The sequence below is a fragment of the Anabrus simplex genome, chromosome 5 (assembly GCF_040414725.1).
Source record: "Anabrus simplex isolate iqAnaSimp1 chromosome 5, ASM4041472v1, whole genome shotgun sequence".
Classification (NCBI taxonomy): domain Eukaryota; kingdom Metazoa; phylum Arthropoda; class Insecta; order Orthoptera; family Tettigoniidae; genus Anabrus; species Anabrus simplex.
In genome coordinates, this window is record NC_090269.1 from 311545853 (window position 1) to 311572563 (window position 26711).

Consider the following 26711-nt stretch of genomic DNA (forward strand, 5'->3'; position numbering starts at 1 on the left):
CTTTATTATTACTCGTTTCTTTTTCCCAGACCCGGTGATCAGTTGATACATTTAGTTTCTGCCTCTTTGCTGTAACTGGTTGTAATGCTTCATCACTGTCACACCTTCATCGTCAACTGTTGAAACTTCAGGTATAATATCGTCAACATTTTTTAGATCACTTTCACACAAATCTGAACTCTCACTTTCACCATTCATTAATATTTCAAACACTTTTTCATCAACTTTCAAAACTTTCGCATGCCTGCGAGCAGCCATGTTTATCAGATCGTATTGACTTGCAAATGTGGTAGACATTCACTTGAAAAATTAAAGTTAACAGCGCTCCCAAAGAGAATACAAATTAGCGCAAGCTTCCGTAATACAGCCGATAGATGGCAGATACGACAAATTCTTCAATTATTGCTGAAAGTCAAAGAGAAGCGAAGAGATGATGCTCGGAAGTTCAACACGCAATGTATTGCGCCGTAACTGCTGTGGCACTTCCCGCGAGACGCAATATATTGCACCGTGACCCAGAAAGTGTAAAAGAAGACGAAGAAGAAATTGTGAGGAATGTGCATGAAAAACGCAAGGGCGGAATGGCCATACCACAGCGCAATAAACTTGTTCGTTGACCTTCAACGTCCGCATCGCTATAAGGCCTATACATCGCTAGCCTCTGAAATCAGCCGAACCTGGCAAGCGAGATGCACGTGAAGCAGACGCCGGTTAAATCTGACTTTTTCTTTTGCTAGTTGCTTTACGTCGCACCGACACAGTTGGGTCTTACGGCGACGATGGGATAGGGAAGGAAGCGGCCGTTGTCGGTAGCCCTGAAGATGGTTTTCCATGGTTTCCCATTTTCACACCAGGCAAATGCTGTGGCTGTACCTTAATTAAGGCCACGGCCGCTTCCTTCCAACTCCTAGGCCTCTCCTATCCCATCGTCGCCATAAGACCTATCTGTGTCGGTGCGACGTAAAGCTACTAGCTGAGTAAAAGTAACAGTTTTATAGTCAGCAGGAATATTTTCCTGATGGATTATTGTATTGTAGAGACGCGTGGAACAGGTATTGCCGGCAAATTTCAAAACGAGTTCTCTTTGATATTATGATGCCAATTTTAAGTTAATGGTTATTAAACCCACGGAAATAAAGCATAATTGTGCAGCCGCCAAAAAAAAAAACCAGCATAACTAAAGCCAATGTTCGGCATTGGCATGAAGACAAAGATAGTCTAAAAACGCGTACTGTACAAGAAGGGCATTCATATGATTTTGCAAAGAACTTTTTTAGCCTGATTTAATTATTTGAAGGAAAAAGTGGGGGTCGTCTTGCATTCAGGGTTATCTTGGATTCGGAGAAATGTGGTACTTCCTTTCCCCATGGATCTCTCATGCCTTACCCCACAGGATTTTTTAGTTAAATCTATCCAAAATCCCTTCACAGTCCATTTGACATCTCGAATCTAAAATATCTGCTATATATTGCTGGAATCCTACAAGTTCAGTTTCAGTATAGTACCTTTTCCTAAACCCGAACTGCCTTCTATCAAACCAGTTAGTAATTTTGCAAACGTGTCTAATATAATAATCAGAGAGAATACTTTCCCAAAGCTTACAAGCAACACGTTAAGCTAACTGGCCTGTAATTATCCACTTTATGTTATAATCACCCTTTGTTTTGTACAATGGGGCTAACATAGCAACTCTATTCATTTGGTATAGCTCCTTCATGCAAACAATAATCAAATAAATCCTTCAGATACAGTACTATATCCTAACTTGTAGTCATTAGTATATTCCTAGGAATCTTATCAATTCCAGCTGGGTTTTTTTCTTTCTACTTCTGCGTCTTTTTGTACTGTAAATATCTTAATCATCATAGGTAAATTTCACAACTTTGCTAGTCGTAGTCACCTTCTCTACCTGAACATTCTCCCTATGCCTGTCTTTAAATACTGCTCACTAAATACTACATACACACTCTCTTATTCATTGACGATTCCTGGAATACCCGCCTGGAACCCGTTTCTGTGTTGAAGTACATTGTACATACGCTTCCAATTTTCACTAAATTCACGACTGCCAATTATGCTTGCCTCATGTTATCCTTAACTGACTTTTTTGTTAAATTCAATTTCCTAGTAAGTTCCTGTACTTCTTAATCTCCTTATTTCTTTGTTAAAAAATATTCGGTCTACCATTCCTTACCACCTTTAAATGTACATGTGTGTTTCCATACTCCTCAACAATTTATTTACCCCAATCTCAAAGGCTGTTTTCCACTATCATAAATACTTTTTTAAATCTCCCTGATGACTCTTATCAACCATGTGGTCCTGCTTAATACCGACAGTCCTACTTCTAAAAAACCGCCTTTGGTAAAAGTTCAGCATTATTCACGCAAGTTTATAACATAGTAATCATGGCTGACGGTGGGCGAATGGACACTGCTATTGGTTGAAGACTAGTCCAATGAAATGTCGTTCCCACAATTCAATACAGGCAGAAGTTATGACCAACTTACGCGATGAAAAGAGCTAAGAGTGAGGCAATGTAAAAGAATAACCATATGAAACAAATAAGAGTAACAATATCTGGCTATCTGGAAGTATGGCAGTGACATTTCATAGGGCAAATCTTGAAGCGATGGCAGAGTCCATTCGTGCCACCGCTAGCTACGATTATATAAGAACATGTTGAAATAGTTGAGAAGTTTCGATGCAGTAATTACTATTCTGAACACTACAAACCACACAAAGAAAATATTTTTTCTAGCACTGGCATACCAACCACATACCCGACCCCCTTGTACTCGGCGCGGCATGAAAAAACAACACGATTGAACTTCTCATTCACTAATAATTTAACGTCACGGCCACACCTTTCACATACTCTGCTATTTCAAATCAAATTGTGACGTACATACAATTGAACTAAAATGGACAGATGCATCGTATCATTTCCTGACCAGCAACCCACATAGAATGCCGTGGTGTAGTAATGTGAAAAGAAAGGTGATTGTGGTCCAGGAATAAGTACCGTAACATGTGAAAAGAAACGTAATTGTGGTCCAGGGCTAAGTATCCTAACATATGAAAAGAAAGGTAATTGTGGTCCAGGGCTCAGTACCATAACCAATCCAAACCAATGGTCTTATCCATGCCCTACCCTAACCAGTATAGACCAGGGGACTTACGCCCCAACACCCCCTTTCCTTCCCGTTTGCGACTTCAGACTGGGGGCTTCCGCCCCTAGACCCCCTTTGCTAACAGATGGACTAGTTCCTAAGTACAGTGGTTGGCAGTTTTGTGCTTCATCAGCGGTGAGTCGTCTGCGAGAAATAAACATAGGACAGTCATACCGTGCGTAGATATTGCCGATGCAAGCGGTAACCATGGTATCAATGTTGCGTGAGATGTACTGAACTTTTAATCTTCTTTTCATTCATTTTATTTTTAACTATGACTAAAACAGTTTCCTGATTGCTTATATCAGGGATGGCAAACCTTTTCCGACTGGTGTGTCAAATAAGGTTGTAACTATTATTTTATATTGTCTAATGTGCCATCGTTTTTTTGCCTTAAAAAATAATCATGAAACCCCCCTCTTTTGACTTCTTTTAGATATTAAATTGCACTACATATACACCCAGTCGATTAATGTTTCATGATTTCATTTTGCAAATATAACTGAAAATTACATTTTTAAAACTGGTAAATTTTAGGAATAAAATATATTTCCTTAACTTAATGAAAACTAGCGGCGAGGATACGAATTGCACGGCATTCATCTGGGGCAATGATTAATGAACGACAGATGAAATGAAATAGTAGTGGAGAGTGCTCCTGGAATGAAAGATGACAGGAAGAACAGGAGTTCCCAGAGAAAATCCTGTCCCACCTCCATTTTGTCCAGCACAAATCTCACATGGAGTGACCGGGATTTGAACTCCGGAACTGAGTGGTAACATGCCGGCATTCTGCCGCCCGAGCCATGGAGGCTCTGCTCTAACCTAATATCGTCGTAGAATTAATTGTAACATACTTCTTTATTAAAACGTAGATAAAATATCTTAGTATGTTGTGTTGTGTGCCACTCAAATCGTGTTTATGTGTCACCCAGTGGCACGCATGTCATAGGTTCGCCATCCCTGGCTTGTATCATCTATCACTTCAGTTTCTTTATAGAGTTCATCTAGTTTCATCAGCTCCACATCTAGAATATTCTTCCCCCTAATTCATTCTATTACTTTTGATCACTGGTGACAGATTTAGAGGAGACGCTACACAGACCTGTGCATCTTTGCCAGTGCAGACAGTATGACAATAATGGCAATTATACAAACATATTTTTTAAATATTTCAATATTTGTATATTTCCCAGGCAAATATATTTCTTGGCCTTTACCTGATTTTCTAATCATTGCACATGGTTTCATATATCTAACTAGAACAGTATATTAACTTACATTCAGGTGACTGTGGACTTCAGTTTCAAGATGTGCATCTAACTGATCATTAGGAAGGGTTTCCTCACAACCAACATCACGAAATCTGCATTCAACTTTTTGTTGTTCCGACAGTTTGGATTCCTTCTCTTTCTACAGAAAAGATAAAAAAAGAAAAATTATATAAAATGTTTGTGTAAGCATATCAAACACAGCAAAGTGGAACAAGTATTGCAGACATACACACTTCTAGGCTAGCTGCGTACTAGCCATTGCTGTTAACCTCTTTCAGCAACTACTACATTGACTTATTAGACAGCGTGGTAGAGAGGAATTCATATAAAAGAGGAAGAGATATGCACTAGTTTGGTTGGGATTACCTCAACCCTCCACATCCATTGCAAAGCTGTGTCTTAGACTTCAGTATGAGACTAGAAATTTGTTTGGTTCTCAATAAAAGAAACAGTTTTTAAAATATGCATAAAGCGTAAACTGGCAGAACAAACACTAAAGATATCCATATACAAATAGAAATGAGCTCAGATAAATTAGCTCATTGGCTAGTAGGCCTACAACATAAAAAATTTAAGTTCTGCAGTAAGAGGCCAAATTGCTGGTGGACAATATGTTGAACAGCTAATTTAAATTTCAGGTAAGAATCTTTTATAACAATTTGAATCTGTGAAATTCTAGCATAAATCAATCATACATGCTGAGAGAGGCTGACAGCAAATCCTAAATGCCAAATGTTGTTACATATAAATCAGACAAATTTGAAATATTGAGATTATTAAGGAAATAATATAATATGTGAGCTATTTTTTTAGTAAGGACTGTTTTGCAATAAAACAATACTGAATATTTTTGAGCAATTTATGTTTCCTTTTTAGAAGTTGCTTAACGTTGCACTGACACAGATAGGTCTTATGCTGATGGTGGGACTGGAAAGGGCTACGTGTGGGAAGGAAGCGGCAGTGGCCTTAATTAAGGTACAATCCCAGCATTTTCCTGGTGTGAAAATGGGAAACCACAGACAACCATCTTCAGGACTATGAACAGTGGGGTTCGAACCCACTTATCTCCCAAATACTGGTTACTGGCCACACTTAAATATTCATCTGATTCTATAAACATTCTGCTACTCTTTCACATGGTCTCCATTTTCGTTCAACTATCTGCCATATCATAAGATAAGTTTTCGTAAACCCTCGTGATAAAAGTCTACCATATGAGCTGAGAGCCATGTCTGAATCGTTGCTTTCACTTCCTTGCTGGTGTTGAAATGCTTGCTGGCGAGGAACCTTTTCAGATGAAGGAAGAGATGGTAGTCACTAGGTGCAGGGGGAGTGTTATAGCGAGGGCTGAAGGGGGTGATCGAATTTCCGCCAGCTAAATTATTCAATGTGACCTTGCATTCGAGCTGCAGAGTGAGGTCATGCATTGTCATGAAGCAACAACACTCTGGCAGACAGAAGGCCACTGCGTTTATTATGGATTTCGTGGCGAAGCTCTGCCAAGGTCACACAATATGCAGCTGCAGTGATTGTTGTCCTTGACAGCAGGAAGTCCACCAGCTGAACATCATGACTGTCCAAAAACACAGTTGCCATTATCATGTATGTTGAGAAAGTCTGCTTGAATTTCACTTACATCAAAGACAGGTGTCGCCACACCACTGCTGCTTGGATTATGTGGTCATGTGAGACACCCATGTCTCATCTCCTGTGATGATGTGGTCCAATAACACATCACCTTCTTCATGGCACCAGGCCAAAAATGTCAAAGCACTAGTACATCCCTTTATTTATGTGCCTTGGTCAGCAACTTCAGAACCCACCAACTGTACAATTTTCTTCAGTTCAATGTTTTTGACAAAATTTTGTACGGAACTGACATAGAAACATGCAGAAAGTGAAGTGACAGAGAGGATATTGTGAATCGTCTGTATGTAAGAAGTGTGTTGTCAACCTCACGCATAATATCGGCGTTGATCAGAGATGGTTGACTAGAGTATGGGTCGTCAAGAATGTTCTCCCAAACTTCCTTGAATAACCTTAGCCACTTACCAACTTTTCCATCACTCATAACATTGGGGCTGTACATTTTACAGATCTGGCAAAAAAGCTCTGCCAATGGCACATTTGTTGCTGTCAAGAACCAGTTACCCAACCATATTTCACACACAGCGAGCTGCTCGAACATTTTGATTTCCATTGTACACTATAAAGCAGTAACACAGTACCAACATGGCAACAAGGGATGCTGGGAGACAGTGTGCATGCACAAAAGAATGAACATGCAGGATTTTAGAAGATATGGACAACTGGTCCTTAATGAAAAATAGCCATCGTGTATACAGTAAGTACACCATATAATCCCAAATACCACCCGCCACCTAATCATGTTTACTTAACAATTTTTTAAATTTCTGCAAATGTGTCACAAAACTGCTAATTTAAAAATTTTTACAAGTAATAAAAACACTAAAAACACCACAATGAGAAATAAAACTAGTTCAATGTACAAATCAGTCACAATTCAACGTCATCAGAATACCACCATCGGAACTTTGATGAGTCACCTTCCCATATAAAGTCATCTTCACTACCATCCATAGAATTTGAAATTCCACATTTCTTGAATGTTCTCCTCACCAAGTCATTGGAGATGCAATCCCATGCATCTTTATACATTTGTACAGAAGCTCCACTTCTGGTCGTTTCACTCGTCTTGTTGGTGTCAGTGCGTGATCACCGGCAGACGCCATTCACTCTGTGTAAAGCTGTTTCAATGCAGCTTTGAAAGGCAAGTTCACACAAACATCCAATGGCTGTAGCACAGAGGGAAGCCCTCCTGGAATTATTGCCTAATCAGTTTTTCCTTTACTCATGAATTCCTTTACGGCATCTGAAGTATGTAAGTAAAATTCTTTCTTGAATAATCTAATCTGTAATTTGTAGTATGCCCACGATAACTGCCGAGCACAAGCTGCCTCTTCTTGTGCAATAAAGCTCCCGGGTGATGTTGCCAAACACACTTCACCCAGTCCTCATTTAGCTCACTTCCATCCGGCCGGATTCTTGCGTTTGAAATTTCCTTGCGGAAGCGTTTTTCTTTTCGGAACCACATACGGAGGAAGTTTGGTTCCGTCAGAGAACACGCATGCCATTATCGTGCAGCGCTGATTTTCTTTACTACCTGTCCTGATAGTAATGCTTTTAGAGCCCTTAATGTGAACCATATTGTCTAGTGACATTTCAAAATAAACAGGCATCTGATACGAAGACTTTAATATTACTTATCTACACTCACAGAGTGCGTTGGTGCTATGTGGAATATTGAACACTTTTGCGCATCGCCATGTTGTGGACGTTTCAGCTTCGAATGCATGGCTAGCACATGGTAATGTTTACAGTCCCATGGATGTTTTTGATTTGAATCATATCTGTTAGTGGATCTGTTGTAGTATTATATACGAAGGACAAATATTTTAAGTTCCCTATGGGAATCAACATCTATATCATCTGATGGCCAGGCAGGCATCAATTTTTGGAAATGAGACATAGCTCTCATAGTGCATTGGCACTGCTGGTAGCTTCAAGTAGCCTATGCACAGGCCTCCACGGTATGCACTAGCCTTGCGTCTTGGGAGGTGTGCTAAGTCCCAACTGACGAGCCCAACTTAGCACACGAGGGCGAAACGCAGGCAACCAAGAACGAGTTAGCTGGAAAATTTATAATGTCCAATAACGGACCATTATATTGGTATTATAAATTTACTCATTCAGGACAAATATTTTAAGTTCCCTATGGGAATCAACATCTATATCATCGAGTGATAATATATTGTCAAATATTTTCAAGGTATGTGGAAGCCTTTACATTACGGTAGATAAATTGATGGGCAATATTAAAAGGGAAATAAGTTAGGCCTTACGTGTGGAATGGAAAGATATTCACGAGGGTGAATTCATTTGCAGCCGTTATTTGTACAGATCGCTGTCAGAAGGGAACTGTTATAAACTGTGATAAAAGGACTTTCAATTACTATAATAAAGAACTTAACAGGTTATAGGGAGGTTGATTCAGAGAACGTATGAACATGAAATTTAGAATGTTTAGGCTGCTTCTCCTTCTTTCCCTTCTCTGCCTTTTTCCAATTCATCGAGGATAACTGTTTAGAACTAAACAGCTGTTCTGAAAAAGAATACATATTTTTCATACAGACTGTGTACCAGTATTACAAATTTGATAAACCTGGGCCTAGAAATTGTAAGATATAATTATAAATAATAATAATAATAATAATAATAATAATAATAATAATAATAATAATAGTAATAATAATAATCGTATGGCCTCAGCTACCGTGTGCAGACATTTCGATTTGACGCCATCTGGCTGTCTGCTCGTCAATTTCGACGTTCCATTTTACTCTAGGTCCGCTAGATGGCAGACAGAGTAAACCGGATCTCTCTTGGGCGTCTATGGCTGAGATTTAATTAATTTTGTCGGGTAAATACCAAATGTATCACCAGAGGTCTTTTACATGCCGACATCGCACGACATGGAGTGTTGAATGGACTTTTCTCCGCCCTTCAAAAATCCGACTACCTCTGTCGGGTTTGAACCCGCTATCTTGGGATTCGGAGGCCGACACTCTACCACAGATCCACAGAGGCAGCTGTAAGACATAATTGATAAAGCTTGATAAAACCCTTTTAATACTGAGGTAAGGTGTTGCTTAAAATTATTATCTTTCTGAAAAATGATTTATTGGTATGTCTTATGTTCTCCATTTTCTCACACTTGCTTTATAATAAAGGATACAATTGTCAATACGCTATTCCAGAAGTCTGACAATGTCAAAAAATCAAATCAAAATAACTGCTTAACCATGATATTAATCTTTTTGCAAGTGCATTACTTTTGGCTTCCTTTATTTTCTTTCTGGTGTAAATCATGGTGCTCATATTAGAGAAAATTTAGAACTCTCTCTCAAATTTTATTTGCGCTCAGATAACGTTAATTCACTTTGAGTCTGTAAAAGCAGTAATATTTAAGAAACTAATAGTCTATTATGAGGAGGGTTTTACAACTTAAATTATAACATTCTCACTTACGCCTAAACAACTCAGAGAAACTCAGATTAACCCTAGACATTAACTTCATTTTAAGAAATACACAGTAGTGATTAGCACCAGTGTAACGAATGTCAGGCAGCATTGACCTAAATCCAAATCACACAGAAATGATAATTTAACTTCTACTCATCCAATTACGTTATTTCATATCCAAACCAAACCAAACCCCATGACACAACAGGCTAGAAAGGCCATGGCGTACCAAGCGACAGTTGCTCAGCCTGAAGGGCTTCATTACGAGGTGTCATGCGATCAGCATGATGAATCCTCTTGGCTGTTACTCTTGGCTTTCTAGACCGGGGCCATTATCTCACCGTCAGAGAGCTCCTCAATTGTAATCACGTAGGCTGAGTGGACCTCGAACCAGCCCTCAGATCCAGATAAAATCCATGACCTGGCCGGGATTGAACCCGGGGCCTCCGGAAAAGAGGTAGGCACGTTAACCCTACACCGCGGAGCCAGCATTTCGTGTTCAGAAAATTATAAAAAATGTATTTGGTTTTTTACAAAGATTTCTGCATGATATAGATGTTGATTCCCACAGGGAATGTGAAATATTTGTCCGAATGAGTACATTTATAATACCAATTTAATGGTACGTTACTGGACATTATAAATTTTCCAGCTAACTATTTCTTGGTTGCCACCAAGCTCGATAGCCGCAGTCGCTTAAGTGCGGCCGGTATCCAGTATTCGGGAGATAGTAGGTTCGAACCCCACCGTCAGCAGCCCTGAAAATAGTTTTCCGTGGTTTCCCATTTTCACACCAGGCAAATGCTGGGGCTGTACCTTAATTAAGGCCACGGCCGCTTCCTTCCCACTCCTAGCCCTTCCCTGTCCCATCATTGCTATAATATCTATCTATGTCGGTGCGATGTAAAGCAACTAGCAAAAAAAAAAAATTCTTGGTTGCCTGCATTTCACCCCTATGTGCTAAGATGGGCTCATCAGTTGGTACTTAGCACACCCACCAAGAGGCATGGCTAGTGCATTGCAAGATATCAGCTTCATTTTCCGTATCAAATCCTATTTACAAAGACTTAATAACAATAAAAATCTTCCACCTTTTTTATACATATATATATTAGCAAATTAATTAATTACACACAGTACATGTTTCGTTCTTTTTTAGAACATCTTCAGCTGTTCACATTGCTTAGGTGATTCACTAAGTGTATATCTTAGTAAGTACATCATAATCAGGTACCTTATTCTTCTTAAATACTATGTAAATATAAATTAAATTGATTTAAAAACAATGTGCTGGTTAAATGGGTTAATGAAGTTAGATGGAAACAGATTTACTTATAGATAGCCTATTATAAAAAACTATTTCTATTCATTTGAACACTTGTTAAAATGTTTCCAGCACTTTATCATTAAAATATTCTGCTTGCCTTCTGATAAAAAGGTTTTGAAAAAAATGTATGACTTTCCTTTGACACAGTTCTGAATATTGTTAAGTGTTCACGTCATATACTCCCTCCAAGGTGGCTGCTATTTGTTTAGAATTTACAAGACGTGTCTTGAATCGAGTTGGTTCAGGAACCTTGAAGCTGATTGCCGTTTGCTATTAATAAAGGAGCTTCCCCATATTCTGAAATGACATGAAATAACAAAGTAAAAGGGGGAACTTGCTTTTTGATAAAAGACTGTGTCTGCTCAAAGAAACTTAAAAATGGTTTCACACCTTACTGACTCCAAGGTCACAGTAGGAGTGGATTTTGACAACAGTAAGGTAGTTAAAATTGAGGTAATAAATGAAGAGGTTCAACCTATTCAATACAAAAGAATAAGAAATGCAGTGATTACATTCTCGTTTAATAATAAGCAGAAGTGGTACCGGTTTCGACCCTAGTCCAGGTCATCATCAGCCGATTAAAACACGAAAAACAATGCATAGGAAAAAGAAAATAAAAGATCAAGTTCACTCCGGATCAGTAGAAGAGGCGATATAAAAATGACAGGGGTAGACACTGTAAAATTCAGAAGAAGTAAAATGTAAGTCACTTAAAAGAAACAGTGACTAATTTTCTGAACGGCAGTATGGCACACGCAGTGTTAGGCAAAGTCTTATGAAGTTTATGAAAAGCGGAGAACGGTTAAAGGAGCTAGCTTGTATACACTGTCAGGCACAAAGTCATAACACAATCAAACACATATATTAAGATCCATAATCGTGCTGAAGCTGAAGATGAGTAGATCAATTGAAGTAACTTGCCAGCTCCCGGTGATCAGTGTGATATATTCAACATCAGGTACTGTGGTTTCAAACGCCAACGTAAAATGAAGAATAGCTTAATGATCCAGTATTTACTTTGGTTGCGGGAATGTAAGTATATATAGATACATATAATATAATTCAATATAATTGAATAAGTAATTGTGATCCTGTAGAATTTTTAGAACAGTTGACGTGAAAAAAACAATTGTGAAGAGAAAAAAATATAGTAAGGGCACAATACCGGAAACAAATGAAAACATACATGCACAGTGCGCTATTTTTTAAAATGTAAAAAATTCAGGTTGTGATTGAAGTAGTCAAAGTCGGCGCAAGGCAAGAGTTAAATTTGAATGAGAAGAACCGAAATGAAGGTGGCATTGTTTTTTTTTTTGAGGTGAAAAGAAATGATAGGATAAATTAACAGAGGAAGAGAAATAGTGGAATAAGAGAAGAATAAAAGAGATTGAAGTTAAACGGTGTTGAGGAAGGATAAGATAGGGAGATGAAGGAGGGGTAGTTTAGGGTGGGTTAGGAGGGTGGGTTATTGGAGGTGGAAAATGTGGGTAGGAACTTAGTAAGGCATGGAAAATAGAATTGGGGTTTTGAAATTTAGAATTTTTGAGAAGAAGAATTGGGAAGTCGAAAAGGATGTTGGGTTTTTCAGAAAAGTCGTGTAAATTGAAATTAGCGTTGAAGTATTGGTCAAGGTGAATAAAGCAATTTTCAGTAGTGTTTAAGAGGGGGCCTTTGTTAATGATTTTAAGTATTTTCATGTCTTTTTCAATATTGGTGAAATTATGCTTGGAGTCTTGTATGTGTTGTCCTATGACGGAGAATCTGTTGTATTTAATGGCGTTGATATGTTCGGAGTATCTGATATTGAAGTTGCAGCCAGTTTGTCCAACGTAGAAGGAGCTGCAGTAGTTACATTTGAATCTGTATACTCCAGATTTAGAAAAAGCATTAGATTTATTTAGTGATTTAGAGTTGTGTAAAATATCGAAATTTCTATTGCTAGTTTAAAATAAATTTTCATGTTGTGTTTTTTAAATCTGGAGTATACAGATTCAAATGTAGCAACTGCAGCTCCTCCTTCATCGGACAAACTGGCCGCAACTTCAATATCAGATATTCCGAACATATCAGCGCGATTAAATACAACAGATTCTCCGCCATAGGACAACACATACAAGACTCCAAGCATAATTTCACCAATATTGAAAAAGACATGAAAATACTTAAAATCATTAACAAAGGCCCCCTCTTAAACACTACTGAAAATTGCTTTATTCACCTTGACCAATACTTCAACCCTAATTTCAATTTAAACGACATTTCTGAAAAACCCAACGTCCTTTTCGACTTCCTAATTCTTCTTCTCAAAAATTCTAAATTTCAAAACCCCAATTCTATTTTCCATGCCTTACAAAGTTCCCGCCCACATTTTCTATCTCCAATAACCCACCCTAAACTACCCCTCCTTCATCTTCCTATCTTATCCTTCCTCAACACCGTTTAACTTCAATCTCCTTTATTCTTCTCTTATTCCACTATTCCTCTTCCTCTATTAATTTATCCTATCTTTTCTCTTCACCTAAAAATTTAAAAAAATGCCACCTTCATTCCGTTTCTTCTCATTCAAATTTAACTCTTGCCTTGCGACGACTTCGACTACTTCAATCACAACCTGAATTTTTCACATTTTAAAAAAATAGCGCACTGTGCATGTATGTTTTCATTTGTTTCCGGTATTGCGCTTTTTACTAATTTTTTTTCTCTTCACAATTGTTTTTTTCAATTCAACTGTTCCAAAAATTCTACAGGATCACAATTACTTATTCAATTATATTGAATTATATTATATGTATCTATACATACTTACATTCCCGCAACCAAAGTAAATACTGGATCATTAAGCTATTCTTCATTTTACGTTGGCGTTTGAAACCACAGTGCCTGATGTTGAATATATCACACTGATCACCGGGAGCTGGCAAGTTACTTCAATTGATCTACTGATCTTCAGCTTCAGCACGATTATGGATCTTCATATGTGTTTGATTGTGTTATGACTTTGTACCTGACAGTGTATACAAGCTAGCTCATTTAACCGTTCTCCGCTTTTCATAAACTTTATAAGACTTTGCCTAACACTGTGTGTGCCATACTGCCGTTCAGAAAATTACGCACCGTTTCTTTTAAGTGACTTACATTTTACTTCTTCTGAATTTTCCAGTGTCTACCCCTGTCATTTCTACATCGCCTCTTCCACGGATCGGGAGTGAACTTGATCTTTTCTTTTCTTTTTCCTATGCATTGTTTTTCATGTTTTAATTGGCTGATGATGACCTGGACTAGGGTCGAAACCGGTACCACTTCTACTTATTATTAAATGAGAATGTAATCACTGAATTTCTTATTCTTTTGTATTGAATAGGTTGAACCTCTTTATTTATTATTTTAATTTTAACTACCTTACTGTTGTCAAAATCCACTCCTACTGTGACCTTGGAGTCAGTAAGGTGTGAAACCATTTTTAAGTTTCCTTGAGCAGACACAGTCTTTTATCAAAAAGCACGTCCCCCCTTTTACTTTATTTTATTTCATTTCATTTCAGAATATGGGAAACTCCTTTATCAATACCAAACGGCAATCAGCTTCAAGGTTCCTGAACCAACCACATTCAAGGCACATTTTGTAAATTCTAAACAAATAGCAGCCACCTTGGAGGGAGTATATGACGTGAACACTTAACAATATTCAGAACTGTGTCAAAGGACAGTCATACATTTTTCAAAACCTTTTTATCAGAAGACAAGCAGAATATTTTAATGATAAAGTGCTGGAAACATTTTAACAACTTTTCAGATGAACAGAAATACTGTAGTTTTTTATAATAGGCTATCATTAAGTAAATCCATTTCCATCTCACTTCACTCACCCATTTAACCAACACATTGTTTTTAAATCATTTTAATTTAATTTATATTTATGTAGTATTTAAGAAGAACAAGGTACCCGATTATGATGTACTTGAAAAGATAAACACTTAGTGAATCACCTAAGCAATGTGAACAGCTGCAGATATTCTAAAAAAAGAACGAAACATGTACTGTGTGTAATTAATTAATTTGTTAAAATGCATATATATATATAAAAGGTGGAAGATTTTTACTGTTACTAGCAAATGTACCCGTGCTTCGCTACGGTATTCCAAATTGTATGCGGATATCGAAGTAAATTACTGTACATGAAGTGAATAATAATTTTTAAATTGCATGTCTCTTGATGTTATCCGAGAAAAAGCATAGGGAGGTCCGCAGACGTTGTTTCCAATGTAAAGGGCAAGTTGCGGAGTTGTGATGATAACGACAGTGTGCACTTGTCTACCACAATTCACTATGCGTAACGTCAGTCACATTTTGATGGGTAAATTTGTTTATAATCGGGTGGAACCATTGCAATGGGGCACCTATATCTAATGATGAAGAGAATGAGGTAAAAGAGTTTTATAAAAAATGCACTCTCCCTTGCCTTCTGCTACTCAAATCTTGATATAGGGGAGGGGGGGGTTAAAAATAAGGATTTTCAGGAAACTTTTAAGCCCACGAAGCCTATAGGTTATCGTTCTGAATAAATATCACCAACTCTGTTCTTATGCAGATTTGAAACTCCCAGCGTGTCCCCCTCAGAGAATTTTGAGGATTTTAGTTTTTTCTAGGGATCTGGAGGTCATCAGCTCATCTGGTACCAAGTTTTAAATTTCTAAGATGCCTAGAATGGTCTCATTAATTCATCTCTGTTTTCACTTTATGCCTTAATTTATATATATATATATATATATAGAGAGAGAGAGAGAGAGAGAGAGAACAGTATATATAGATCGCGCCAAACTGACTTCCATTTATTAATATGGATTCACCCGCTTCCCTAGTGGTTCTAGGGGTGTCTTACGCTCATAGTATGTTTTCCAGGTTGTAAGTCATACTGGAACATACACACGTCCATTATCTCGGTCATTTATGACAATTTATTTTTCATCCTTTCTCACCCCCTATGCCAAAAGGGGGATGAAGTTAGACTTTAAAAATCCGGAATGTTACTATTCATCTCAGCGACCCGGAAAACTATGGATTCGGCAGTATATTCGATTATTATTATTATATCTCACTCCACCCTCACCCCCACCACAAAGGGGAAATGAACTTATAAAACATCCGGAGTCTCACTATTCATCTGAGCAACCCCGACAACTATAGATTCGACACTATTTTCGATTATTTTTATATATCACCCTCCCATCGCACCCACCACGAAGGGGGCTGAACTTGGACTTTAAAAAATTCCGGAGCGTCACTATTCATCTCAGCGACCCCAAAAAGAATGGCTTCGACACTACGTTCGATGATTTGTATATCTCAGTCCCCTTGCCCCCCCCTCCCCGCTCCTAACCGTTCCTGGGATGCCCTACCCCCACGTTGTTTGTCTCCAGATACTAAAAATCCGAAGTGTACAATTCACCTCGGCGACCCCGAAAACTATGTATTCGACACTATTTCCGTTTAATTTTATACATCACTCCCCCCTCGCCCACCACCCCACAGGGAAATGAACTTGGACTTATGAAATATCGGGAGTCTTACTATTCATCTCAGCGACCCCGACAACTATGGATTCGACACTATTAGCAATTATTTTTATATATCACTCTCCCATTGCCCCCTACCACGAAGGGGCTGAACTTGGAATTTTAAAAAATCCGGAGTGTCACTATTCATTTCAGAGACCACGAAAAGTATGGATTCGACAATATTTTCGTTAATTTGTATATCTGACCCCTCTCGCCCCCTACCCCCCAGCCCCTAAGGGTTCCTGGGCTGTCTTACCCTCACGTGGTTTGTCTCTTGATACTAAAAATCCGGAGTGTACAATTCACCTCAGCGACCCCAAAAACTATGTATTCGACACTATTTTCGTTTAATTGTATATATCACTCCCCCCTCACCCCCCACGCAAAAGGGAGCTGAATTTCGACTTTTTAAAAATCGAGAGTGTCACTGATCATCTCAGCAACCCTGAAAATTGTGGATTAGACACTTTTTCGATTATTTTTATACCTTGCCCCCCCCGACCCCTCCACCCCTGAAGGAGCTACAGATGGCTTACCCCCCACAGTGCTCGTCTCCAGATAGTAAGTCATAAGTGTATCAAGTTTGGTTGAAATTGCTCCAGTGGTTTAGGAGGAGATGCGTCATTTACACACACACATACATACATCCATTTTTATATATAGTAAGATTAAGTATTTGGCTAATGCATACCGTGGAGGCCACTGCATAGGCTACCTGAAGCCACCAGCAGTGCCAATGCACTGCGGGAATCAACATCTATATCATCTGATGGCCAGACAGGCATCTATTTTTGGAAGTGAGACAGTCTCTCATAGTGCATTGGCACTGCTGGTGGCTTCAAGTAGTCTATGCAGTGGCCTCCACGGTATGCACTAGCCATGCGTCTTGGTGGGTAAGCCCAACTTAGCACATAGGGGCGAAACGCAGGCAACCAAGAATGAGTTATCTGGAAAATTTATAATGTCCAATAACGGACCATTAAATTGGTATTATAAGATTTCTGCAATCATGTATTTTTAAACACCCATGGCTAAATGGTTAGCGTGCTGGCGTTTGGTCTCAGGGGTCCCGGGTTTTATTCCTGGAAGGGTTGGGAATTTGAAACATTCCTTGTTAAATCCACTGGCACGGGGGGCTGGGTGTGTGTGTCGCCTTCATCATTATTTCATTCTCATCACGACGTGCAGGTCGCCTACGAGCATTAAATAAAAAGACCTCCACCTGGTGAGCTGAATATGTCCTTGGACACTCCCGGCATTAAAAGCCGTATGCCATTTCATTTAAACAATCTGTTCAGACAACTGAGTAAAATTTGCTCTATTGACTTGTTAGAGAGGAATTATAATCTATGTACCTTTCATAGAAAGATTTTAGTATTTCACAAGTTTCCTTTTTGTTGATATTGCAGATTATTGCTATCAGTACTGGAGTTTGTACAGATTTAATTAACTAGCTGATGTACCCGTGCTTCGCTACGGAATTCTAAATTTTATACAGAATTCTTGGTTAGGTAGTGTAAACGTTGTGAGGAAGATTATATCAAGTTGTATAGCTCTTAACGTTGCCCTAGAAACACGACGGGGAAGTCACCAACGTGTTTTCTCATATGAAGACAGGATTAGGGAATTTTCATTGTAATGGTAGGCCAGCTTGCCTACCGTCAGTCACAATCAGGTTGGGGAGTTTTCATTATAATGGCAGACACTCACTCTCCGCCTGCCTTTATAGATTCTTAGAAAGACTCTCTTAGTGGTCGAAACAGACTTTCAACGTATTAGGTCGTGATACGTACATGTAGTACGTGTTGAAGAGATGTTAAGTACAGAACAAAAATGGCCAGCCGGACACAAGTGGGATCCGAACCCACAACCTTCCGATTTCGCGTCGGTTGCTCTACCAATTGAGCTATGGTGGCCTAGGTCATCTTTGTTCTGTTTGAAATGATCCCACTGGTGTCCGAGGCCATTTTTGTTCTGTACTTAACATCTCTTCAACACGTACTACATGTATGTAACACGACCTAATACGTTGAAAGTCTGTTTCGATTACAATGCGGTCGTGAAAATTCAATATTCACTCTCTTAGTGGTTTTCCCAACTGAAATGAACATGGGTCATTACAATGACGTCAGTAGGAATGGCGCGATTCAAAGCAATGCTTTCATATGAAATACTTGTAACAATTAAAAAATAATTAAAAAATATATTAATTAACAGAGTGAAATAAGTATAAATACAAAAAAAAATGGGCGCCACCTGTAAAACAATTACAGGAATATATAACAATATAGAGCAATGAGTAACTCCCTCTCCCAAGGCGACGGTCATCAGGCTGACGAAGCTCCAGACTTACTTTATAACCTTACCTGTTCACCCCTGAAATTAGATGTAGGTAGCATGCCAGGTTCATCCTCACTCCACTGATAAAAAGATTTACTGCAAGTTTGATACCAGAACTTTACTCCCAAAATAATAAACAAAAATATAATAAATACCACAATAATCACCACTTACAGACCCCCTCCTGATTGCCGTCCACAAAGGCAACGTACAAACAACTACGACCAACATTAATCATTACTTCACGAGACCTACTCGTTTGTCGTTTACAAAGGCAAATATACACACCACTAACAACAACCAAATCATTACTTCACGAGACCTACTCGTTTGTCGTTTACAAAGGCAAATATACACACTACTAACAACAACCAAATCATTACATTTCTTAACATACCTCCAGGTAAGAGTCGCACTGCACTCACTACTGTTATAGAACAAAAACCGTATTCTGGTAGAGAAAAGTACGACGACTTTCTCTACGTACGGATGCAACCTTCTTTACGAAGAGCATCCCTAACCTTATTTACACACTTCATCGACGTCTTGAGTTCTTCTCGAGTGCCGCACAGGTTGGTGTAACGCCTCAGGTTTCTGCAACTGAAAGTGGATACTCGGGCGACGATTTCCTCGACCAAGAATCAGCTCTGTGCTCAAACACACATCCACTACCGAATCTCGATTCTGTACGCATCAACACATCCACTGTACATAATCTCGTCAAAGAATTGTAGTCCAACTATTATACCGAGTTGAAGTTACAAATAAACACTTAAGTAGCGTCTTTGACCTAACAGCCACCAGAAACTCATTGGCATCAGCAACAAATAGCGTGCTCACTCCGAAAATGATACTCAAGACAATACAACATTGCCTAGGACTATGCGCAAAGTAACTCCCGCGCGCCGGTCCGAGTGAGAAACGCACAGAATCAGAGACAGAAACACAATCAGAAACAGCATTAGAATCAGAATCCGAATGACTTGCCGCACACGCGTACCTGCTTATATAGGCTTGCTGCACGTGGTTATAGCGTCCTGGAAAGTTTACTGGTAGCAACGCTCTCACAGGCACATCTTGTTGCATCACTCAGTGAACCCAATCTCGCTTAAAAACAAAGCCCTCGTATTGGCTATCGTGCGTCTGATGTGACATTGAACGTCCACTCACGTACATCCACATTGATCCACTCCAATTCTGCAGCGTATACTACCTGCTGTACCCCATGTTTCCAAGCCACTTGTTGCAACACATACAACTGACTTGAACCGTCCTTCCCGATATAGTCGCAGATTTCCCGGTTGCACAATCCTTACGGCTAGGCCATATTTACAGACTCTTACCCAAACGGAAATTTATACAAAATATAATGATGCACATGTGCAATATTCCCTAACTACACATTCTTCTTATAATATTATGTTTTTACATTCTAAATAAACAAAATTACATGATTTTAACATTACAAACTATATACGAAAATTTCCTAACCTAAAATTCGGGGATCGTACATATGTACGGTTACATACTCGATCAAATGAAAAACAATACATTTTCTCTCTTTTAAAGAACAGTACTATGCTGCCTGCCAAACTAACAGTCCAAAGCTACAGAGCTGGAATGACCAAAACGCAGACATCCGTGATCCGTGAACAATCTTCGTCTTTTTTCGACGGGGGGATTCGAATAGTGGATTGTCCCAGGGCAAAAACTATGCCCGTTTACTTATCTGTTTCCTGGGAGTACCCGATATTTCAGAAAATCTCAATTAACTACACTGGCGGGGGAAAGAACTATCTGACGTGGAGGCAATTTTTCCTCCAAGCCAGAGAAGAAACCACATCTTCGCTGCTAATTTGGAATAAAATTAATATAGATTTAATAAACGTGAAGAGGAAGAAGCTTTTCTTAAGAAACGGCTCATTTCAGGGTTGAATCTTGAGTTATTTAGTGAATTGTGGTTGTATAATTTGGAATAGGATTAAATTGTAATTCTAGACCAGTTCATACTACTACTGGCCGACCCCATGGTGTAGGGGTAGCGTGCCTGCCTCTTACCCGGAGGCCCCGGGTTTGATTACCGGCCAGGTCAGGGATCTTTACCTGGACCTGAGTGCTGGTTCGAGGTCCACTCAGCCTACATGATTAGAACTGAGGAGCTATCTGACGGTGAGATAGCGGCAACGATCAAGAAAGTCAAGAATAACGGCCGAGAGGATTCGTCGTGCTGGCTACACAACACCTCGTCACCTGCAGGCCTTCAGGCTGAGCAGCAGTCGCTTGGTAGGCCAAGGATCTTCAAGAGCTTTAGTGCCATAGGTGGGGTCATACTGCTACTCCTACTCCTAACTGAGCCTCTGACTTAAGTGCGCACACTGCTCATTCAAAACAGCGCGTCAGAGTAGGTATCGAATAGCTGGCATACTATGATGAACCAGTGTGTTACGTACCAGCAGTATCAGAAAATGTATGAATCAGAGGAATAACATGCTAAAGAAGAAAGTTATCTAACTCCTCAGCTATTTCCCGCCAATATTCAGTTAGGCTATTATACTCGGTACGCAGCAGTAATCCAATCTATCGGAGTTGAATGTCAGCATAAGAGGCAAAGAACATTACAACAAACAATGGCCAGTGTAATGTTATTGTTGACCAATGTTACGCGCTTTCGATATTGTAGGCCTTCACATTATTAATTGTCTTCCGGTTCTGAAATACCACTCTTATCATAGTCGGTACAGTAAAACTGAATAAAACACATGATCAGAAATTGTATTCTTCTATAACTTTTGTTATGTAGTACTTTTCCATACGACGAAGAACATAGGTATTTAAAAATTCAATTTTAGGGGCCTTCCCCTAAACTACCATTTCACCCAGGGTGAATAGCATTGTTTATAGCTTAAACTGCAGTTTCTTATTCCCCGACTCTATATACCAATTTTCATTAAAATTGGTTTACCCATTTTGTCGGGGCTCGGCGTTGATATGGACTTAGCTACAAAAATCCAAATTCATGAATATCTGTGTTATCATAGCAGGTACGGTAAAAATGCATAAGACATAAATGTTCAGAAATTTAATTCTATATAACTTTAGTTATGCAGTATTTATCGATACGACCACTAATAATATAAATATTTGAGAATTGAATTTTAGGCCTTCCCCAAAACTACCATTTTCCTCAGCGTGAATAAAATGATTTATAGCCTAGATTGTAGCGGCTCACCCTCCCGACTTTACATACCGATTTTTATTAAATTCTCTTCAGCTGTTTCCTCGTGATGCGTGTACATACATACAGAAATTACGGAAAAGTAAAAACTGCATTTTATTGTTACTGTGGACATGATCGATACAGAAATACCATTCTTTTCAAATTCTGAGCAATGTACAGACAAAACTCTTATTTTATATATATAGATGTGTTCTCCAGTCTGCTGAGAGACGGCAATTTTTATCTCACGATATGTAATCATACTTAAGTTGTAGGCTGCTGTCATTTGAACATGTATTCCTATTTTCAATACCAAGCTAAAGTGTACAGCCTAGACTTCAATTACTTTCATCTCTTCCGAATTTTCATACATATCGGTTACAAACATGACCTTATATTAAAGTGAGCGACATGATCATTTTTGAGGTACCGCTAGACCTATATACTTTGTTCTGTTTTCGGGGACTGAATTTCAAATATGTGTTTAGTTATATATATTTATTTTTGTTGGTAGTGCATTTTTCTCTCTCCTTATTCAGTCTGCTAAAGATTCTCTTTATTTCATTTCTTATGTGCACCACCTATAAGCTATCTAAAGGATTTGTGTAGATTGTTCACTACCGGTACAGCACAAAATGTGTTCAGTTCTTATACATAAGTATCTTTTAATATAACCACAGTCTTGATATTATGCAAATTCATTGCGTGTGTACAGAGTAGTCTGTGTATGCTGTCATTTATTTGCTAGAGCGGGTGTTTTCATATGTACAAAATGTAAGTTAATGCTCGAGTTCCACACGATCTCCTCGTCAAGCTGAAGAGCGCTTACAACATGGCGGTACGTGCATGGACATGTCTTCCCCAGTCACACATTTCTGTGCAGCCAGCGGTGTGGGTCCTTGATCTTATCAGCATTCCCAATTTGAGAGAGCAAATAGGAATTTTTCCTGCATAAATGAATAACATGGCGATGAAAGGAATTCAACTTTTCTTTGTAGGTAACGGAGATGTGAAACAGATGTACGTATTCGCATACACAATCCGTTTCGTCAATAAAAGTTCCTTATCCATCCATGTCTTGCATAAAACCCTCCTTTTTAAGGTCCTTTACGATCTCAAATGATTTTAGTTGACACATTTCAGTCAAAACACTGTCACCTCGTTCAGACATCATCATCATCATCATACAGTTTCCAGCTGTTGGCCAGATCTGCTTGGAACCTAAGCCTCTCCATCTCTTGTTTTCCCACCACTTCTCCCTCTTCACTCTTGCCTAGTCCTTTCATCTTCTCTGTACACACTCTTCCACTCCTTTTATCCACCTGTCTCTTGGTCTTCCTCTTGGTTGTTTTCCTGTTATCTCTATTTCATGCATCCTCCTGGGTATTCTTTGCTCTGCCATTCTCTTCATGTGCCCATACCATCTAAGTCTAGTTGCTCTATTCTGTAGTGTAGTGTCTTCTCTTACTATATCTGTAACCTTCTCATTTCTCATCTTATCCATTCTTGTCACTCATATCCTTCTCAGAAATTTCATTTGCCTGTATTCTAGTCACAGGACTCTGCCTCATTACCAAGTTTCTGCTGCATACATCAGAATAGGTACAGACATGGACATTAATGGTGTCCCAACATAAACAATCAACACTGCCTCAGTCCAGTACTGAAATGGAGGGGAGAGAGTGAAGGGGTAGTGTTAAAGACCACTCCAGTACAAAACAAGATGGAAGGGAGTGAAGGGTAGTGCCGAAGGCACAATGATCCACTTTCTCGCTTAACGCATCGCTGCAAGTAGACAGCCCGCTACAAGACTTGGCTGTTATTGAAATGGACACAGTTGAAGTACAGCATCAGGTAACCTACTCTGATAATTACAGTATCAAGAGGTAAAGGAGGTTTTTAACCGAAAAGTATTTTATACTAGTTAGGAATATTTTGTAGCTGTGTTATATCGAGTTGTAATTTGAAAATACCTTTTACTGGTTCGTAACTTTGTTCTGGAGTTTACTTAAGTTATATCATATACCACCTCAGATATAGAATTACAATACATTCTACAAACAGAAAATTAATATGCTAAAATAAGATATTGACGTATAACTGTGTAAGCATTTCTTTATAAAAATAACTGAAGATACATTTTACATCTTGAGCAATAAGAAAATACATCTGAAAATAATTTAATATAATTCAAATTCAATTTCCATAAAATACAAAGTCGTGTCTTAAAATATAAACAAAAATGCTATTATTGCAACATCTCAACATAAACTAATTATTATAAAAACACATTTTTACAGAAATATCTTATCGAAAATATTAATGTATCGCATCTTCCTTGAAAATATATAAATAAAATAAATGTACGGTAAAATAACAAACATAACGCACTGTCTATAGATACATAAATTCAAGAAAAGAAAAATGGAAATTAACTCAAAACTAATTGTAAAATAGGTATTAAATAACTGAAGAGTTGTGTCAAATAATGACTTTACAAGAAGTGTAAGTGACGGGTTCCTCCTCCCTCACAGAATTAATAATCAGTCCATACCCCATTCCTGTTTATCACTTGCTCTGGCCGCTTGGGAATGGAATCTATTAGATGTTGAAAAAATCTGGTTCATTCCTTAGATTCGCCCAAACTCGATGGCAGTGCATTAAGAGCCGCTCTTGTCCTCTCCTGACCTGGAACCCATGTTTGCCATTTGTGCCCAAACATGTTCTATTATATTTAAGTCAGCTGACTTGGGGAGGCTAGTCAAGCACGTGAACGTCAGAATGCTGTTTGAAGAAAGCTTCGGTTATATGTGCAGTGTAAACAGAACAGTTATCATGCACAAACCTCATAACGGGAACTACTTCTATGGAGTAAATAGCTCGAACACTAGGAAGAACGGAACCTTCTAAAATGTCCACATATTCACAAGCAGTCATATGTGGAGTGACCTCTATCAACTCTCCTGGACCAGCACCACTTATCCACCCCAATATGCCACATGTGACATGATCCGACTGATTAGTTACCTGGACAAAAGGCTCTTCATAATGCTTTCCAACTGGACGCTAGCACTTCAGCTGTTTACCTGGATCGGAACAAAATAACTTTTCATTCAACCAAATTGTAATTTCCCATTCCTGTCGGGGAGCAACACTTTCTTGTAGTGCAAAGCCTACGTAAAGTTCTCTGTGGATGGAAAGACGTCGCCCCTTTTTCGCAGCTCGGCGATTGTAAATACCTGCAGCGTGGAGTCGGCAACTCACGGTATTCCGGCTTACTGGCAATTCCAATGTGGCAATCACATTATCGATAGTTGCAAAGGGAGAACTGTCCATAGTTTGAACAATTCCAGCATCCTGTTCCATAGTAGTTCTTCTAGGAGCCTTGTTATGTGTCCTATGATCTACCAATCCTTCTTCACCTTGTTCTTGCCATATTTCTACCCATCTCCAAACTGTCTTAAGACTGCATGGTATTGCTTGAGCTATTGTTTGGGGGACCGTGTGAGCCTCTCACATGCCAATAATATGGCCTCAATTCACCTGTGATAAGATAGAAGCCATCTTACGTCGAAGTATAACAACATGTAGGCCAGAATACACACACAGTATATTCACACAGTTCACTCCCTTCCCCTCCTTTTCGGTACTGGAGTGGCCTTCCAACACCATCCCTTCATTCACTCCCCTCCTTTTCAGTACTGGAGTGGGGCAGTGATGATTGTTTATGTCGGGACACCATTAATGTGTGTGCGTGTACATAGTACATCCTGTATATCACTCTTTTACTTCTCTGAGGGACATCCTTCCTCCAAATCAAGCTGACACTTTTCAGTAATGCTCCTGCTTGTCTTCTACGCTCAATTATATCTTTATCATTTCCTCTATTATACACTTCCCAGGTACTTGAAACTCTTGAACTTCCTAAACTGTTCCCCTCCAAGCATTATCCCTCTCGCAGGTCTCTCCTTTCTAGTTGTGATCACTACAGTATCTCGTTCTTTTTGGCATTAAATTTCATTCAATACTGTTCCACCTCATCTTCCCATGCACCTAACTGTTCCTGGATATCTTCTTCCTTTTCTCCCCAGACTAACAGGTCATCTGCAAACATCATCACTTTCATTTTTCCTTGCTACTTTTGTCATTAGCTCGCCCATTACTACAAAGAAGAGCAAAGGTGACAGAGCACTTCCTTGTCTTAATCCACTTTTTTTGCTCAAACCAGTCTGTTCTCTCTCCTCCTCCTTTCACACAACTAACACTTCCGTGGTATATCTCCCACATACTTTCTGCTGTCACTTCGACACCTTTTTTTTCTGTAAGGCTTCCCGTACGTTGTTTCTGAACGCACGATCACATGTTTCTCTAATCCAAGAAGGCCATCAGTAAATCTTTACTTCACTCATAATGATGCTCTTGTAGTTGTCTTACTGCATATACAAGGTCTACTGTGGACCTTCCAGATCTGAAGCCATGCTGCCCTTCTCTTTAATTTTTCTTCCACCCTCTTTCTGATTCTATTCGCCAGAATCTTCTCAAACACCTTTGTACAACACATTAATGCGACTCCCGTACAGTTTATAAAATCTTTCCAATTCCCCTTCTTGAAGACTGGTATGATTATCCCTCTTCTTCCAGACTTCAGGGGTCTGCCACTGCTTCCATACTATTTTCAACATTCGATAAAGCCACTGTTTCCCTACCTCTCCTCAATACAACT

The 26711-nt window shown here is 39.0% G+C and overlaps 1 protein-coding gene across 3 annotated transcripts in view; it reads right to left on the reverse strand.

Moving 5' to 3' along the window:
• The window catches only part of Traf6 (TNF-receptor-associated factor 6), a 159355-nt gene that overhangs the window by 81455 nt on the left and 51189 nt on the right, over nt 1-26711 (reverse strand). For all 3 annotated transcript variants that reach the window (XR_010860210.2, XM_067147509.2, XM_067147510.2), the window contains exon 5: nt 4455-4586. Coding sequence is in view for 2 of the 3 variants with exons in the window: in XM_067147509.2 (XP_067003610.1) it covers nt 4455-4586 (132 nt within the window). In the remaining variant the exon portion in view is untranslated. The remainder of the gene's footprint in view (nt 1-4454; nt 4587-26711) is intronic.